This window comes from Caenorhabditis elegans, chromosome IV (genome assembly GCF_000002985.6).
Source record: "Caenorhabditis elegans chromosome IV".
Classification (NCBI taxonomy): domain Eukaryota; kingdom Metazoa; phylum Nematoda; class Chromadorea; order Rhabditida; family Rhabditidae; genus Caenorhabditis; species Caenorhabditis elegans.
The window spans coordinates 14,996,467-15,013,277 of record NC_003282.8 but is presented as its reverse complement, the minus strand read 5'-3'; the positions used below and the strand labels follow the sequence as shown (position 1 = coordinate 15,013,277).

At 32.4% G+C, this 16,811-nt stretch overlaps 2 protein-coding genes, 36 non-coding genes and 3 pseudogenes across 44 annotated transcripts; 17 read left to right on the top strand and 24 right to left on the bottom strand.

The window, feature by feature from the left end:
* Positions 1 to 94: 94 nt before the first annotated feature.
* qars-1 lies at positions 95 to 4,784 on the top strand (the record flags this gene model as incomplete). Of its 4 annotated transcripts, NM_001268914.6 has the most annotated exons (6): positions 95 to 350; positions 422 to 757; positions 1,080 to 1,565; positions 2,258 to 2,904; positions 3,947 to 4,474; positions 4,534 to 4,784. In NM_001268914.6, 6 exons carry the CDS (start codon positions 102 to 104, stop codon positions 4,646 to 4,648), a joined length of 2,361 nt encoding a protein of 786 aa, NP_001255843.1. The 4 variants fall into 4 exon arrangements, with proteins under 4 accessions (NP_001255843.1, NP_001255844.1, NP_001427154.1 ...); NM_001268915.3 differs by lacking the exons at positions 95 to 350; positions 422 to 757 and having other exon boundaries at positions 1,173 to 1,565; positions 4,534 to 4,648; NM_001440220.1 differs by lacking the exons at positions 95 to 350; positions 422 to 757; positions 1,080 to 1,565 and having other exon boundaries at positions 2,297 to 2,904; positions 4,534 to 4,648.
* Positions 823 to 955, bottom strand: Y41E3.458. Its single transcript, NR_061544.1, has one exon. It is a non-coding gene; the product is annotated as an Unclassified non-coding RNA Y41E3.458 (non-coding RNA).
* Positions 859 to 931, top strand: mir-1833. The gene has a single exon (NR_024303.2). It is a non-coding gene; the product is annotated as a pre-microRNA mir-1833 (primary transcript).
* Positions 4,785 to 5,104: 320 nt separating the features above from the next.
* Y41E3.5 lies at positions 5,105 to 5,475 on the bottom strand (annotated as a pseudogene). Its single transcript has one exon. A coding segment is annotated over exon 1 (371 nt).
* Positions 5,476 to 6,142: 667 nt separating this feature from the next.
* Y41E3.6 (DUF4440 domain-containing protein) lies at positions 6,143 to 6,484 on the bottom strand (the record flags this gene model as incomplete). Its single annotated transcript, NM_001380544.1, has 1 exon — positions 6,143 to 6,484. The coding sequence occupies one exon, from the start codon at positions 6,482 to 6,484 to the stop codon at positions 6,143 to 6,145; it is 342 nt and encodes a 113-aa protein (NP_001366928.1).
* A 1,258-nt stretch (positions 6,485 to 7,742) lies between these two features.
* Positions 7,743 to 7,763, bottom strand: 21ur-6023. Its single transcript, NR_061543.1, has one exon.
* Positions 7,764 to 7,908: 145 nt separating this feature from the next.
* Y41E3.21 lies at positions 7,909 to 8,953 on the bottom strand (annotated as a pseudogene). The gene is made up of 2 exons: positions 8,720 to 8,953; positions 7,909 to 8,083 (listed from the first exon to the last, which is right to left on the bottom strand). Coding segments are annotated over exons 1-2 (409 nt in total).
* 21ur-9633 lies at positions 8,001 to 8,021 on the bottom strand. Its single transcript, NR_061542.1, has one exon.
* 21ur-6408 lies at positions 8,199 to 8,219 on the bottom strand. Its single transcript, NR_061541.1, has one exon.
* 21ur-7518 lies at positions 8,717 to 8,737 on the top strand. Its single transcript, NR_061540.1, has one exon.
* A 169-nt stretch (positions 8,954 to 9,122) lies between the features above and the next one.
* Positions 9,123 to 9,143, bottom strand: 21ur-9657. The gene has a single exon (NR_061539.1).
* A 134-nt stretch (positions 9,144 to 9,277) lies between these two features.
* 21ur-6990 lies at positions 9,278 to 9,298 on the bottom strand. The gene has a single exon (NR_061538.1).
* Positions 9,299 to 9,990: 692 nt separating this feature from the next.
* On the bottom strand, positions 9,991 to 10,011 carry 21ur-394. Its single transcript, NR_061537.1, has one exon.
* A 199-nt stretch (positions 10,012 to 10,210) lies between these two features.
* On the bottom strand, positions 10,211 to 10,231 carry 21ur-8254. Its single transcript, NR_061536.1, has one exon.
* Positions 10,232 to 10,410: 179 nt separating this feature from the next.
* Positions 10,411 to 10,431, top strand: 21ur-4964. Its single transcript, NR_061535.1, has one exon.
* An 81-nt stretch (positions 10,432 to 10,512) lies between these two features.
* 21ur-3551 lies at positions 10,513 to 10,533 on the bottom strand. Its single transcript, NR_061534.1, has one exon.
* Positions 10,515 to 10,535, bottom strand: 21ur-8183. The gene has a single exon (NR_061533.1).
* 21ur-8413 lies at positions 10,516 to 10,536 on the bottom strand. The gene has a single exon (NR_061532.1).
* A 441-nt stretch (positions 10,537 to 10,977) lies between these two features.
* 21ur-3892 lies at positions 10,978 to 10,998 on the bottom strand. Its single transcript, NR_061531.1, has one exon.
* Positions 10,999 to 11,258: 260 nt separating this feature from the next.
* Positions 11,259 to 11,279, top strand: 21ur-8433. The gene has a single exon (NR_061530.1).
* On the top strand, positions 11,260 to 11,280 carry 21ur-2810. Its single transcript, NR_061529.1, has one exon.
* On the top strand, positions 11,263 to 11,283 carry 21ur-3872. The gene has a single exon (NR_061528.1).
* A 281-nt stretch (positions 11,284 to 11,564) lies between these two features.
* On the bottom strand, positions 11,565 to 11,585 carry 21ur-7774. Its single transcript, NR_061527.1, has one exon.
* A 593-nt stretch (positions 11,586 to 12,178) lies between these two features.
* On the top strand, positions 12,179 to 12,199 carry 21ur-5215. The gene has a single exon (NR_061526.1).
* A 423-nt stretch (positions 12,200 to 12,622) lies between these two features.
* 21ur-4572 lies at positions 12,623 to 12,643 on the bottom strand. Its single transcript, NR_061525.1, has one exon.
* Positions 12,644 to 12,758: 115 nt separating this feature from the next.
* Y41E3.461 lies at positions 12,759 to 16,557 on the top strand. The gene is made up of 3 exons (NR_131655.1): positions 12,759 to 12,870; positions 12,923 to 13,031; positions 16,334 to 16,557. It is a non-coding gene; the product is annotated as an Unclassified non-coding RNA Y41E3.461 (non-coding RNA).
* Positions 13,376 to 13,396, bottom strand: 21ur-8060. The gene has a single exon (NR_061524.1).
* 21ur-4085 lies at positions 13,379 to 13,399 on the bottom strand. The gene has a single exon (NR_061523.1).
* Positions 13,664 to 13,684, top strand: 21ur-6131. Its single transcript, NR_061522.1, has one exon.
* Positions 14,278 to 14,298, bottom strand: 21ur-11378. Its single transcript, NR_061521.1, has one exon.
* On the bottom strand, positions 14,366 to 14,386 carry 21ur-1618. Its single transcript, NR_061520.1, has one exon.
* Positions 14,652 to 14,672, top strand: 21ur-4077. Its single transcript, NR_061519.1, has one exon.
* On the bottom strand, positions 15,170 to 15,190 carry 21ur-453. Its single transcript, NR_061518.1, has one exon.
* On the bottom strand, positions 15,342 to 15,442 carry Y41E3.466 (annotated as a pseudogene). Its single transcript has one exon. A coding segment is annotated over exon 1 (101 nt).
* On the top strand, positions 15,582 to 15,602 carry 21ur-14893. Its single transcript, NR_061517.1, has one exon.
* 21ur-2433 lies at positions 15,585 to 15,605 on the bottom strand. The gene has a single exon (NR_061516.1).
* Positions 15,981 to 16,001, top strand: 21ur-12771. The gene has a single exon (NR_061515.1).
* Positions 15,982 to 16,002, top strand: 21ur-11475. The gene has a single exon (NR_061514.1).
* Positions 15,985 to 16,005, top strand: 21ur-1038. Its single transcript, NR_061513.1, has one exon.
* Positions 15,986 to 16,006, top strand: 21ur-1673. The gene has a single exon (NR_061512.1).
* A 152-nt stretch (positions 16,558 to 16,709) lies between the features above and the next one.
* On the top strand, positions 16,710 to 16,730 carry 21ur-2709. Its single transcript, NR_061511.1, has one exon.
* The last annotated feature ends 81 nt before the right edge of the window (positions 16,731 to 16,811 follow it).

Here is a 16,811-nt window from a genome sequence, read left to right as displayed (position 1 = left end):
GGACTTTCTTTAAAAACATTTATTTTCTAGAATTTTCTTCCGCTTCTCCACTTTCTAACTTCAAATTATTCAAAAAAATTCACAAATTTTCCAGGGTAAAAATGGCAACAAAGGAGGAGCTTCTCTCTTTGGGCCTCTCTGATTCAAAAGTAGCTGAAACGCTGAAAAATGTGAAGCTCACCGAAACGATCGGTTCAATTGTGAAGCTTGCGAGCGAGTCTGGCGAGATTTCCAAGCAAAAAGGAACACTTTTGTACCAGTTGGCGACAAAGTTGAAGCCACAAGTCGCTGCTCACACTCCACTAGTTGTCAAGTATATTATGAATGACGGGATTAAGACAGAGCCACAGGTTTGTAATTAAAATTAAATTTCAAATTAAAAAAAAAACAGCTAAATTTCCAAATTTCAAAAAAATTTCAGCTCTCCGCAGCGATCGAGTATCTTCTCTCGCACACCGTTAAAGGTATCCAAGTGCCTGATTTCGAGAAATCATGCGGAGTCGGCGTTGTTGTCACAATCGACGACATCGAAGCGGCCGTTACCAAGGTGATTGGCCAACACCGCGAGAAAATCGTCGCCGAGCGGTACTCGTTCCCGGCCGGAAAGTTGCTCGGCGAGCTACGAGCTCTGCTTCCATGGGCTGATGGTGCGATTACGAAGAAGGAGGTGGATTTGAGATTCTTGGAGCTGCTCGGACCGAAGACTGCGGAGGATTTGGCTCCGAAGAAGAAGGAGAAGAAGCCGGAAGGCCCGAAAGTAAGGCCTGAAATTCCGTACTGTTCTGAAAAAAATTATTGAATTTAATCTACATTTTTCAGGACTTTTGCCGGAAATTTGGAGGAATTCGCAACCGCCGCACGCTTACTTCGCAAGCCTCGCGCGTTTTCTTTTCAAGAGAAAAAGCGTGCGAGGCTTGCGAAATAAGTGTGCGGCGGTTGCGAATCGGCTCCGCCCACTGCATTCTGTTGGAAAATTCCAATTTTTTCTTCGATTTTGACCGATTTTAAGCACATTTTCAACAATTTTTTGCATTAAAAGCCAATTCATAAGTGAATTTATAAAATTTTAATATTTCCAGCCTTCCAAAGACGCTGCCGCTGCCGCCACCGCTCCAGGAACCAAAAATCAAAAGGAAGCTAGCCCCGAAGAATTCGCTGATGGCGCCGAAACCATGGACGAGCTGCTCCGCACCCGTGCGCATTTCCACAAAGTCGGAGAAAACTTCAAGCAAGACGGCTACGTGACCACTCCAAAAACCGCAGAGCTTCTCAAGGCTCACGTGGCGGCTGTCGGAGGGAAGGTGGTGACCCGATTCCCGCCTGAACCAAATGGTGTTCTTCATATTGGACACGCGAAGGCGATTAACATCAATTTTGGATATGCTAAAGCTATGGGTGGTGTGTGTAATTTGAGATTTGACGATACAAATCCGGAAAAGGAAGAGGAAAAGTTCTTCTCTGCAATTGAGGATATTGTTCATTGGCTTGGATATGATCCGGCTAGAGTTACTCACTCTTCGGATAATTTTCAGCAGCTTTATCTTTGGGCTGTTAAGCTTATTCAGGTATTTAGATAAGCCGGATAATTTTTTTCTTGGATTTATTCAGATGGGTATCGGCGCGCATAATTTTTTTTCAATTTTTCTTGTTTTAAAGCGATTATTTTTCATTTTCTTTCCATTTTTCTATTAAAAAAATGTTGAATTTACTTGTTTTAGTGACTTTTTTTTTGTTGAGTTTTACAACCAATTTAATTTGAAATATCCCCTAAATTGGAGAAAATTTTCATTCGAAAAAAGATATTTAAATAGTAAAATCGAACATTTATTTAAAAAAAAACTTTTTAAAAAATGAAGGAAAAACCGTGCCGCACGGTTGCGAAATTACGCCCCGCCTCTTTTTCTGTGCCGCTTTTTGCAAAATTCACGAACTTTTCAATGAAATGACTCCGTTTTCAGCGAATTTTGTTGCTTTTTGTTCTAAAAATTGATTTAAATCAGTTTTCAAAGTGAAAATTAATGTTTTCTTTTAATAAAACTGTACTCGTACTATTTGTACTTGGAAAACTGAATTAAAATTTTTTTTACAGGAAAATTAAAGAAACGTTTTCTAGAAACCTCAATTTATTTCATTGAAAAATGCAGGGAAAAGTCGCAAAAAATATTTTTTTCGCGCCGAGACCCATCTGAATAACTCCGAGCGCCTTTAAGAAGCCAACCTTGTAAATTTATGATATATCGATAAAATTATTTTCCAGAAAGGACTCGCTTTCGTATGCCATCAAAAAGTCGAAGAAATGCGCGGTTTCGAAGTTCAACTGAGCCCGTGGCGTGAGCGACCAATCGAAGAGAACATCCAACTCTTCGAAGACATGAAAAATGGAAAATTCGACGAAGGAGAAGCCACACTCCGGCTCAAGTTGACACTGGAAGAAGGAAAAGTCGATCCAGTCGCCTACCGTATCAAATATGTTCCACATCATCGAACTGGAAATCAATGGTGCATCTACCCGACCTACGATTATACCCATTGCCTTTGTGATTCAATTGAAAATATCACTCATTCTCTGTGCACCAAAGAGTTCCAGTCGAGAAGAAGCTCATATTACTGGCTCTGTAATGCTCTAGATATCTATTGTCCTGTTCAATGGGAGTACGGTAGACTAAATGTCAACTATACTGTGGTCTCGAAGCGAAAGATTCTCAAACTTATCACCACAAAAACCGTCAACGATTGGGATGATCCACGGTTGTTCACACTGACAGCACTCCGACGGCGTGGTATCCCATCTGAGGCGATTAATCGATTCGTTGCGAAGCTCGGATTGACAATGTCACAGATGGTTATTGATCCACACGTTCTTGACGCAACTGTTAGGGATTATTTGAATATTCACGCGCCAAGGTAGATATTTACTACGAAAAGTGTGAAATTCCGCTTTTTCTAGAAATGTTTTGTCCAGAATCCGATTATCTCTGCAAAAAAATTTTAAGGAAATCCCTGATATTATATTTCAACCTAAAATCGCGTTTAAATGCGCGCCAGAGCCGTCTCATTGGAGCGCGCTTTCTTCGTGTCGATTTACGCGATTTTTTAAAAAAGTTTTTCAACGAAGTTCCTTTCATTTTTGGCGGTTTTAAAAGTTTTGAATATATTTTATTGTTTAAAAGACGTATTTTTCAAACCAAAACCGACAAAAAGCAAGGAACTAGTTGGAAAACAGAAATCAACCGCGTAAATCGACACGAAGAAAGCGCGCTCCAATGAGACGTCTCTTGGCGCGAATTTGAAAAACTGAAATATAAAATTTTTGCTTTAAAACACGCCTATGGGGCCACAATGACCGAATATCATAATAAAACAATTCAAAAAAATTTCCCTGATTTTATATGATTTTTTGAAAATTGAAAAATTCTCAGTTTTTGCCTAATTCCTATTTGAATTTCCGCAAATTGAACTCGTTCGTTGGAGCGCATTATTTTCATTAATTTTTTCATTTATTCTCATTATTTCACTGATTTTCTTCTTTTTTGGGGGTTTTAATTGGAAAATAAAAGAATTATACAAGAAAAATGCAATTTTCATAAAGTATTCGCATTTTTCTTGTATATTTATTTCATTTTCCGATTTAAACCCCCCAAAAAATGAAGAAAATCATTGAAATAATGAGAATAAATGAAAAAAATTTTTGAAAATAATGCTAGAGCGCTCCAACGAACGAGTTCAATTGGCGGAAATTCAAATAGGAATTAGGGGAAAACTGAGATTTTTTCAATTTTCAAAAAATCATATAAATCCTGGAAAATTTTTTTGATCTTTTTTATCATGATATTCGGTCATTGTGACCACATAAGCGTGTTTTAAAGCAATTTTCAAACAGAGCGTAGTTCACCTTTAAAAAAACTAGAACTCAATCTCCTCTCAATTTATTGAATAACTTTTCCAGAACAATGGCCGTGCTCGAGGGATTGAAGCTGACAATCGAAAACTTTTCCGAACTCAATCTCCCATCATCCGTCGACGTTCCAGACTTCCCATCTGATCCGACTGATCCACGAAAGCACTCGGTATCCGTCGATCGGGAGATTTTCATTGAAAAGTCCGACTATAAGCCGGATGATTCGGACAAATCCTTCAGAAGGCTGACGCCGAAACAAGCCGTCGGCCTGAAACACATTGGATTGGTGCTCCGATTCGTGAAAGAAGTCAAAGATGCCGAGGGTCACGTCACAGAAGTTGTGGTGAAGGCTGAGAAGTTGTCGGAGAAGGATAAGCCGAAAGCATTTATTCATTGGGTTGCAAAGCCTGTCTCGTGTGAAGTTCGGCTCTATGATAGACTATTCAAGAGTAAGAATCCAGAGGATGCTCAACTAGTTCCAGGTGGATTCCTGTCGGATATCAATCCAGATTCATTGACAGTTGTCTACAATGCTCTAATTGATCAGTCTATTGCAAAATCAAAGGTTTATGATAGGTAAGAGCCGGAAATTATTTTTAAAAAAATAAAAATAAAATCATAATTCAAATCTCCAGATTCCAATTCGAACGCATCGGATTCTTCTGTGTCGATCGTGATTCGACGTCTTCAACGTTGGTCTTCAACCGAACTGTCATGCTGAAAGACGGAGGAGCTTCTGGAAAGAATTGATCATAATTTAATTTTTTTTAGTTTTTCGTTGGATTTATTTACTTGTTGATAATATCAATTTGCATATCTTTTGTGCGGCGGTGACAATTGTATTCAAAAATTGGAATATAAATTTATTTATTCGCAACCAGAAAGCTCTGAAATTATTTAGTTTAAGCACGACTTATAGGACCGAATGAACCTGCAAATTTCAGGATTTTCAGAGTTTCTTCCGCTAGCCGAACCTAAAAACTGACGCCTTTGGCCTGAAAATTGTAAAATTTTTCCAAAAAAAAAATTACGTTAAGGCCTGAAAGAACTTTGAGTTAAAGCAGCCTAAATTATATCCAACTTTTGTTCTTTTTTCTGAAAACTGGTTATCATTCTGAAGCCACTACAATTAGCACAACAAATTTCAGATTAACACGGTTTTTATTTCATAACTGTAGAAATAAATAAAATCAATGAATACATAATTTATTGTGGGATTGGAGCCTTGAAGGTGATGCACGAGTTACGGATCTTCCATGCTCCTCCTTTCTTGACCGCAAACGGTGAGTGACCATCCGTTCTTGTCGCCAGTTGGCAACTTGGCGCTGATGGAGCAGCGCTCGACGACGACATCTCCGATTTGAGTGACTTCGTCAATCTTGACGTCAAAATCGGCCTTGATGAGAGCAGCCATCTTGTCACTTTGAGCCAACTTGGCGGCCTCATCAGCGGTGCATGGATCGTGGAGTGGTCCGATGAACATCCTTGGCGGCGAACTTCTTGGCGAACTCATCGTGCTTTCCGGCGTTCTTCAATGCCTTCATCTCATCGTGGAACTTTTGGAACTCGGCCTTAGCTGAAAGAGAAACATTTGATAAAGTTTCAAAACTAATTCTTTAACTTACACATGGCTAGTTGGGAGAGCAGTAGATGTGAAGACAAAGGTCTTCTGTTTGCAGCTACTGAAGTTTTCAATACATTCAGCCGTTCTTCTATACTCTTCTCGTTGCCATGGTTTTAATTGAAGCTTAGCAACGAGCAGAAATCATAGTGAAGAAGCCGACTGATCAAGTTTTCGAAAAATGTGACCATGAGAATATAGGGCTTGAAGTTGAACTTTTGAGTACACAAGGGAGAGTGTATCATTTGTAGTTTATGTGACTTGAACTTCTGAACCAGAAGAAGATGTTTCCCAAAGGAAGTGCCATGAAAAACAAAAAAAAACTAGGCTCTTGAAAACATTATATATATAGTGGTTTTTGAACTTTCAGCTTTACAAAAATTATTTCTAGACTCTAGGAAGATCCTCGCGAAACTCCCAGTAAACTTGTTCAAAGAGGATAATATATGCTTGATACTGAACTAATAACTTATCAAAAATTTTTATAGCTAAATTTTTAAAATCGGTGCAAAATCTCCTGAATTTTCAAGACAAAATAATAAAAAAATCAAGTGGACTTTTGAATTAACATGGGTTTATTTCACAACTGTAGACATAAAGCAAATCAAATAAAATTTGATAATTTATGCCGATGGGACAACCTTGAACGTGGTGCACGAGTTACGGATCTTCCATGCTCCTCCATCCTTGACCCAGACACAGAGGGACCATCCAGTCTTGTCCCCGCTTGCAACCTTGGCGTGGATGGTGCAACGCTCGATGACGACGTCCCCGATTGGAGTGATCTCGTCAATAGTGATATTAAACTCTCCCTTTGAGACGGCAGCCATCATCTCGCTTTTTGCAAACTTGGCAGCTTCAGTCACATTGGCTGGCTCGTGGAGTGGACCCATGAAGATGGCATCTTTGGTAACAAACTTCTTAGCAAACTCGTCTTGCTTTCCGGCGGCTTTCAATGCCTTCATCTCATCGTGGATTTTTTGGAACTTTGGCTGAAATGTCAAAATTTTCAATGTACATAAGCACGGAAACATTCTAAGGAAATTCAGAAAAAAACAAAGAAAAACTTACTCATTGTTGGTTTGGATGTAGAAGATAAAGACGTTTGTCAAAATATGGAGCTTCTGAATTTTCCACTTTTGCCATTATTCTTTTATACTGCTCCAGTTGTCATGGCACAATTGGTTCTAAGCAACGTGGCACAAACCACAGATGGGAAACCAGACGATCATGTTTCAAAAAAGCGTGATTTCGAGAATATAAGGAATATAGAATGGACTCTTAGTCACAGAATATGTGATTTTCGTAATGTAAAATTATAATATTGGGGTTGTGAATCGGAAAAAAGGACACACTTTTGTGCTTTTTGGAGATCCCGGAAATTCATTACATTTTTCGATAGATCAAACTTGTGAATCTAAAAGATTAATCCAAAGATCAAAAGAATACCGGAATCCCAAAAGCGTGAAAACCAGGTGTTAATCTAAAATTTAATTTAAAAAAGACATGAATGTATAGCTGGAACATGTGCTTGCCCGAGATGCACACTCTTTTCCAATTCGACAATTGTTCTCGATGCAGAAAATGAACTGACGGATACACCACAGAAGTTGCAGAGACGCCGAGAAATCTAGATTTTCGTCATGTTGTGCCCATCATCTCGGATATCTATTTGATGATCTGAATTATTTTATTTTTCCGGATTGGATTGATATGATTATTCTAACATTCCTTTTGTTTTGTGCTACAGTTGTTGCAGAAAATTCGATCCATATTCAGTATTTTAGGTTTATTTTTTCTGCTGAGTTTTAATGCAAAATGTCGTCAAATCTAGTGTATTAAGTTACTGTAGCCTGGTAAAAAATCCAAAATGCGCCTTACCTGAAACTAAAGATTTTTTAAGAAATATAATGGACCCAAATAGGATCCGAGCCAAAATGCATAACTTTTTTTCGCAGCGTTTCAGAATTTGTGAAAATTTATGTTACCCTTCATAATCTTTCATGTGGCATTCATTTCAGAAACTTTATACCACCCAAAATATCAGTACTCGGAGTAGAGGTGTCATTTTTCGATTTCTCGACGGTTTTTTGAAAAGTAAAATCAAAAATTAAAAAAATGACACCCTTGACGCGGAGCCACCTTTTTCATGCTTCTGACCAATCTCGCTAGAGTTTATAACTAATCACTATGACTCATTAATAATAATAGTAATGTTTATGTATTTGGAAAGAATCGTGATAATTGAATAGAGACAAATTGTCCTTTACTTATTAACAATGTGAAACAGAAAATTTTTAATTGCCCAAAAAACCTTTTTTTCGTAAAAATCGACATTTCGGTAACTTTAAAAATTGCCAAATAAAATTTTTTTAAAAAGTTTTTATTCCAGTAAAATACAAACTTGCAAACTATCGTAGAAAGTGCAAAAACGGTCATACATTGTTTATATGTTGAATTGTTGTTAAATGTTTGCTGTGTATCCAATTTAATAATCAAGCAGTTCAGATTTATATTTTCAAATATTTATATCAAAAATGCGAAAAGTATCAAAATTTTGAAAACTCAAAATTTTGGATTTTATTTTTTTCCCTAGGTTATACTTGAGAATTAGCTCTCAAGCATACAAATATTTGTTAAATATTCATAGTACGAAGAAACATTGTACATAAAATTCATCAAACTTTATTGAATCATCAAACATAAAATTCAGATACTTTGAAATTTAAGTGAACAATATGAAAAAGTAGAAAAAACTTAAATTTCTTTGAAAATTAAATTTTTAAAATTTTCTTCTAACTCCAAAAAACAGTTTCAATTAATTTTTAAAAAAAGCCATGAATTGATAATTTTGTCCGAAACGGTTTGAAAATAAAAATATTTAAATTTTGATTTTTTGAGCAATTGAAAAAAAATCTGTCCGAAAATGAGAAAAATATATGTTGCATATATTTCGCAACTAATTTTTATATTAATTGAAGTTTTTTTTTATTTTTATTCTACGTCGTGGGCACTGTCAGGAACCAAATAGTTATTCTTAAAAAATTAATATTGTCAACTTTACTGTTCATTATTTTCATTTTTTGATTTAGCAATGTTTCGCGATAATGATGCGTAATGAAACAGATTTTTTAAAACTTCTCATAAATTCACTGTTTCACCAGCACTTCATAAATAATAATTTCAATAGTACATAGTACTCTGTGGGATAAAAATTCAATACATATTAATTTTGCATTTGCATTGAGAATACTTTGTGGTTGTGGAAGAGTTTCTCCGTCGAATGAGGCTGCGTATTCTTTGAAATATTGTATCATTTTCCGGCATGTTACTGTTTTTCCATTCACTATTTTTGGTTTCAGAATATGGGGTCCCAGCAGATTTGGTACCATCTTTTTCAACTCTTCACGGAATAGTGAACTAAGATCTGCAATTTTAATTTTTTTGTGGGGATGCATATTTTATGAGAAAAACTGTCATGAATCGATAAACATTTTTTTAATTTTTAATTTTTTTTCCAGATTTTTCTATTTTAGTGAAAACGGATTTGTTGAGTTTTTTTCCAAATGTGATGTATCAAAATTCACGTGCAAATTTATGAAAATTTTGGAACTGAAGGGAGGATTGACATTATTTTTTACTAACGACTTTTTAATTTTTTCGAAACAGTTGATTTTTTTTTAAATAATTTTTTTCTAAACAAATTTAAAGAGAATGCTTTTCTACAGTTCTGTTTTAAAGCCTGAAAAATATTCAAACGAAGTAGAAAACCGGGCTAACTAAAAGATATTTTTAAACTTATAATTTTAACACCTTTTTAAAACGGTAAATTTTTTTTTGAGATTTTTCTCTCTGATTTCCGACTGCAAATTATGGATTTTTTCCTCAGTATATTGTTTAATTAGTAGCTTTTTTATAAACTTTGTGTAGAAAGTTAATTTTTTCTTGATTTGATCAATTTTCTACAAATCAGAAAGGCTCTGGTAACCTGAGAGCCCCTGAAATGTTTCAAAAATTGGTACTTATGGGTTTCGTTCACCCCAAAATGTTTTAATTTTCTAAAATTTCATTTTCCACCTTTCAAATTAAATTCTTACCAATAAATTGTAGCTGAATCACAGTTCAAAAAATAAATTTCCACACTTTCAAACAAAATTCTGAAAGCTACAAATTTTCTTCAAAATTCCAAAATATTCCTGATTTTTTTTGGAATTGTTTGAGCATTTATTGTGTTTAATTTAGTGTAACTCACCAACTCCCAATCAAGTACCGCTACTTAAACTCACATCCAAGTTCCTTCCGAACAAAACGTCATAAAAATTAGAGATAATGGCGAAATTGTAAACGTACTATGTTGCTATAAACTTGGCACATTGCCAATGCTACTTACAGGCAGAAGATGGCATAACATCTCCTCCATTTTGGGGGGAACGAAACCCATAAGTACCCAAAAATTAACAGAAAAGGGACTGTACACGTATGCAAAAACATAATGACTCTTTTTCCAGTTGATCATTATCTAACATTTGAGAAACAGTCAATTTTTTTTTTGAAGGAATCTTCATTTTTGCACTTTTTTGCCTGAAAATTGACAAAAACTTGATAAGTCAAAACTCAAATAAATCAAACATTTTTTAATATTCAAAAACCAAAAGTTTTTTTCAAAAAAATTTCAGGCTTACTGAAAAAAAAAACAGTTTAAACTCTTATTAATAAACGTATGACATACTTCTCGTTATTAAATGATAATTTGAAAACAGTAAAAATTTTAACAACATATTTTTTCCAAAATTTTTCCAATAAATTACTAATAATGAAACTGTAACTTTTTTACAAAAATATTTACTGTTTCACAAACTTTTCACATAAAAATAGAAAAATGCCAACTTACTCCCATTCGCAAATACTAAAAAAAGAAAGGTTAAATCAGTTAAACTTTTAGAAAGTTCTAATTTCAGTTTCTCATTTTACGTAGCAAATGTGACTCTTATAATTGTTATTCCACTCAAATATATCGTCAAAAATTTTTGGTTTCCAGAGTAAATCGAATAATTGAAACATTACCTAAAAATGAAAAAAAAAAACATCCGAGGGTAAACTATTGATTGACCACGAATATGAGTGCTAAGAATATTGACAAAAAATTAAATGAACAGACTATCAAAGAGAAAAAGAAAAATAAATATTTTCCATAAAATCCGCTTTAATAAATAATAATGATGAAACAGTAATTTTTTCGCAAGTCGACAAAAATGTGTTGTCTTACTTTTTCGCCAGTGTAATTAAAAAAAGTGTCATTTTTGTTTTGTTTTTTAGTTTTTCAGAGTAAATTAAAAAAAAAAAACAATTTTAGAACTTCCAGGGAAACTATTACTTCATCACAAATATGATGGCTTTAATGGAAAAAATTGTTTTTTCCCCGAAAATCCAGAACAAAAAAACGTTTTTCGAATTTCTGAACCTAAAGGAAGAAGACTCAATATTTATCTTGATATTCTCTCGAATAAATTATAACAATGAAACAGTTGATTTTTTTAAATGATACATTTTTGAAATTTTTTTTATTGTTTCCTCAGTGCTCCAAGATCATTCCAGAAATAATTGCAATATCGAATGAACTTATAAATTATTATAAAAATCCATTTATCGAAATTAAATTTTTTTCTTCAGTGTTAGTGAAATAAAAATGAAATACTTTTTCACTAACATTTTAAAAACACACACAAATAAAATGCCAAATTGCTGGAATTCCTGTTGCAATGCATATGAAAATAATTATGAAACGCTACGAGTTTCAAATTATTTGATTTAATATAAATCCTATGCTTTTTCGAAATTTTGGACATCGTCAAAAAATTGTCGCATTTTTTGGTGATTTTCATGGAAAATCAGAAATTAATTTTGAGAGCAACGAGAGAAAATATTGAGTTATCATAAATATTCTAAGTTTTCTTCAAAATATCAGAAGCTCAAACTTTTGCCAAATGCCGAAAATTTCAGATTTTCCTAATTATGAAAAACCCTTGATTCCAAGAACAACTCCACAGAACATTCTTTTTCGTATTAATATCTTAATAATTATAATCTTTACAATAAATTATAATAATGAAACAGTATTATTTTTAGTAAATTAATTTCAATTTTTTACTGTTTCGCCAATACTTCATAACTACGTCATAAGTACCCAAAATAATAATAAAAATTCTTAAAAACTAACATCTTTCTGATTGTGTTTCAGAAAAATCATCGAAAAACGATTTTTAAAATACCCGGGAAACTAATAATTTGACTATTGACAAATTTGTTGATTTTACTGAAATATTAGTATAAAAATGTTTTTTTTTGTAGTCTTATTTTTCATTTTAAATTTGTTTGAGAAAAAATTAACTTTACACCCGAAACTTTTGAAAAATAATTATTAATTGAAAATTATTGACATTGTTTCAGGAATGTCTGTGGCATTTTGTAGTCTTACTTTTCTGCCCCTTTAAATGTTTTTTATGCGGAAAAAAATTGTTTTAAAAATTAAAATACACAAAATAGAAAAACCAAACAATTTTTGAAATAAAAGTTGAGAAAAATCAAATCTAATTTTTTTAACTTAAAAAAACTTACTGTTTCGAAAAAATGTGAAATTGTTCAGTTCAAAAAGATGTCAATGGTCTAATAAATTTTTGAAACAATTTTTTTTGACTTCCCGCATAAAAATATTTAAAGGGGCAGAAATGTAAGACTACAAAATTACATTTTTATTTTTATAGTTTTAACACTTTTTCACAATTTTTTTCCTCAAATTTTCTTTTTTTCTCGAGACATTATTGAAACAGACATTTTAGACACAAGTGCACATTTTTAATAAATAATTTTTTTCATAAGTTTTGGGTATAAAGTTTTTTTCTCGGTATTATTTTACTGAAACAAACTGTATGCCATTTACTAAACTCTCCTAATCAAAAAATAATCAAAAAATATTTTTTCAAATGTAATATCAACGACAAATAATTGATTTATCACAAATTTTTGAAAAATAAAAAAAAAACAAGGGAATTGAGGATTTTCTTCAATTTTTCAAGAAACTAACTGAAATTAATAAAAACTTGACACCAAAAACCAAAATACAGTCAATATTTTTTTTTAATATTATCACCAATAAGTCATAATAATGAAACAGTTGATTTTTTAAAAGTAGAAATTTAAAAAATTCAGACGGGTTTCTTTTTAATATTCACGTTCAACAAAAAACAACAAAAAAAATCAATAAATGTATTATTTCTCAAATTGACTCCAAAAATGATTCAAAATAAAATGCATTTCATTCTTCTCGGCTTCTGGATGTTTTCGATAATTTTTGGTAAATGGGGGAAAACTCGGTCACCGATGTATTTTTCTTCTGTTTTTTTCAGAATCTTCAAGTGCACAAAAACTCAGCAAACAGGAATTTCTTGACAAGTGGAACCATCGAAGACGTCTCGTAGCAAACAAGTTCCGCGTCCCTGATATATGTGGAAACTGGTAAGGGGGTTTCTAGGATCTTAACTTTAAATTTTTGAATTTTCAGTATGATTTTCAAATTTCCCGTGCCAACTTACCCCAATACCGGGGGGGGGGGGGGGGGTACGTTTTCGTAAGGGGAATTTTTCGCTAGGAACGATTTCAATAGGGCAAAGCCCGCCGCGCAGTCATTCGCAATGCGCCGCACGCAAAATAAATAAATAAATACGAAGAAAAGCGTGCGGCGCATTGCAAAAAGCCGTGCTTTTATTCTCCAGTAAAATACAAACTTGTACACGTATCGTAGAAAGTGCAAAAACCGTCATACATTGTTGATTTGTTGAATTGTTGGAAAATGTTTGCTGTGTATCCAATTTAACAATCAAGCAGTTCAGATTTATATTTTCAGATATTTATATTAAAAATGCGAAAAAGTATCAAAATTTTGAAAACTCTGCCTTCAAAAATCAAAAAGTTTAAATTTTGCTCCAATTCCAAAAAAACGGTTTCAATTAATTTTTACAAAACCATGAATTGATAATTTTGCTCGCAACTGTAAATAAATAATGATACTGAATTTTTGAATTTTTTGAGAATTAAAAAAAAACTGTTTCATTGAGTTGCTATAAAAAACCTTTTTTGAGGAACGATGATTTGTCCCCTGTTTTGTATTAAATCAAAAATGACACAATATTCACTTTTGAGCGCCCCCCCCCCCATAATATAAATTTTTTCGTTTTCTTCAAAAGTCTAAAAAAATTGATTCGGATGGTTTTTGAAAAATTACAATTGGCAACATGTTTCGAAACGGTTTGAAAATAATGAAAAAAAGGCAAACTTGAAATTTGTCGAAAAAACAAAACAAAATAAATTCTTCAGCTAATTGATATTAAATTCAAAATTTCATTTTTTCATTAACCCGTCGGTTTTCCAATTTTTCGATCTAATTAGAAAATCACAAAAATTCACATTTTTTTTGAAAAGCCACCTAGTCACGTGGTAAATAAACTTTTAATAAATAGAACCCCGTGACTATTTTTTCTGAATTTTAACTAGCTCGTATTTAATTTTTTGCCAGTTTCAGGAATTTTACGGACATTTTGAATATTATGTGGAAATATGAAAAGAAAAAAGAGCAAAACTCATTCCGCTTCTCCTACCTTTTCTGAATATTAGATGATTTTCTTCTACCCAGCCATACTTTCCATTTTCTTTGTTATAAATGTTAATTTATTTCTACTTTAATGAATTTGTATATCTGTTCTGATGACGGGTTGGTAACATTAAAGCAGATATACAATTTATTTGTGTGTATGTATACGGTTAGTGAAAAAGCCAACCATTTTTATATCTCTATTCATATTACGTACGGCCAATTGAAGAATACAGATACTTCAAAGTTTAAGTGAACAATATGAAACAGCAGAAAAAAATTTCTTAAAACATTAAAAAATTAAAACTTTCTTCTATTCCAAAAAAAAAAACAGTTTTAATTAATTAATTTTAACAAAATCATAAATTGATAATTTTTTCCGAAACTGGTTCAAAATAAAAACACTGAAATTTTGACTTAAATTGACTTTTTTACTGAAAAAAATGTTTCAACTAATTGTTATAAAATTCAAAATTTCATTTTTCCATTAACCTTTCATTAATACTTCGGTTTTCAAAATTTTTTAAACTCACAGTAGAAAATTACAAAGAATCACGATTATTTGAATCTAGTCAGGCAAATAAATTTGTAATTAATCAAAACCCGTGACTACTTTTTCTGAATTTTGGGTGTTTTTCTCTACTTAACCATATTGCCTAAAACTGTCAAAAATGAAACAATTGAAGTGGAAAGTGACGGAAAAGATGAGAAAAAGGATAAGGACTATGGGGACGAGGAATATGATTTAATTCTGGTTTTTAAATCAAAAAATCATTTAAAAACTTATTTTATTGCACTTTTTGTAGTATTTATGAGATGGTTCTTGTGTGAATAAAGGTTATTAATTCGAAGTTTTTGATAAAAAAAGTTCTTGAATAAGAGGAAATGACAAATTTTCCAAAATTTACCTAAAAATAGAGACTATTTGAGAAATAAGGGAGATTCGGGTCAAAATGCATAAGTCTTTTCGCTGCGTATCGACTTTTCAGAAATTGTGGGATTTTTTGTTGTCATCGTTGTTGTCATATCAGTATTTTATAAATTCCCCGTCAGTTATTAACAATCTGAAACAGAAAATAAAAATCTGATTACACAAAAACATTTTTTTTCTGTAAAAATCGGCATTTTGGTAACTTTAAAAAATGCCAAATAGAACAAAATTTTTAAGATTTTTATTCCAGTAAAATACAAACTTGTACACTATCGTAGAAAGTGTAAAAACCGTCATACATTGCTGATATGTTGAATTGTTGGTTCCCTGTGTGTCTATGAATTTGACAATTTAGGTTTATATTTTCAAGTATTTCTGTTAAAAATTAGACAAAGTATCAAAATTTTGAACACTCAAAATTTTGGATTTTATTCATTTTCTCCAGGTTCATACTTGAGAAATAGCACTCAAGCATGAACATATTTGTTGAATTCACACAGTGAAGGGCATATCAGAGAATTCAGATACTTTGAAATTTAAGTGAACAATATGAAAAAGTAGAAGAAACTTAAATTTCTTTAAAAATTAAAATTTTTAAATTTTCTTCTAATGCCAAAAAACAGTTTTAATTAATTCAAAAAAGGCCATGAATTGATTATTTTGTTCGAAACTGTAGTGGTACGGTAGTAGTACTGTAAGATTACGGTAGTTTTGGAAAATTCGTTTATGTCCCCGAGGCTGGGAGCCGCGCCGGAGGTGCGGTCCACGCTGGGAAATTATAAACTACTTAAAAATAAAAAATAAAAAACTAAATTAGACTTTTTAGGAATGAAAAAAAAAATCTGTTTCATCGAATTGTTATAGAAAGTACGATTTCATGTTTTTTTTTATTTCACAGGAGATTTTGCTCACAGTTTTTTGAACTAATGGGGTTATTCAAGTAATATAGCAAAATGTATTTAAATACATTTGTGACGTCACAAATGTATTTAAATACATGTTTTTATATACTTGAATACAGTTGTGACGTAATTTTTCTACACTTTTTAATTTTCCGACACTACTTGAATAACCCCATAAATTTAAAATCACAAAGAATCATGATTATTTGAATCTAGTCAGGCAAATAAAAAAATATATATAAAAAATGGACGGCCCGAAAGCAATGGCTAATATTATAAGTGAATTATGATCCAGAGTTAGAATATCAAACTCCAGAGTCCGAAGAGCCACTTCCAGAGCCCGAAGCCACTGGAAGGACCAATCACATTCCACCTGAGATATCCGACGAGAGATACAATCATCAGCAACTAATCAACAATTACAACGAGGAACTTTCGGACATTCAGAAAAGATTATCTCGTTTGAACGTTCTATATGCAAACATACTCCTGGCTAAAGAACAATGTCAAAAATCGAACTGTTTATCATGTAATAAATAAAATTTTATTAATTAAAAAAAAAACCCGTGACTACTTTTTCTGAATTTTGCGTGTTTTTCTCTACTTAACCATATTGTCCTGCTTTCTTTGTTATAAATGTTAATTTACTTTCAATTTAATAAATCAACTGTTTCACTAACTTTTTATAATAACTTTTAACTAACTTTTTATAATAACAATCTCTTGAAATCTTTTTATAAGAAAAATGTTAAAATTTCAATAGTCTTTGCAAAATCTCAACTAACAACAAATTAATATTTCCAACTTTACTGCTC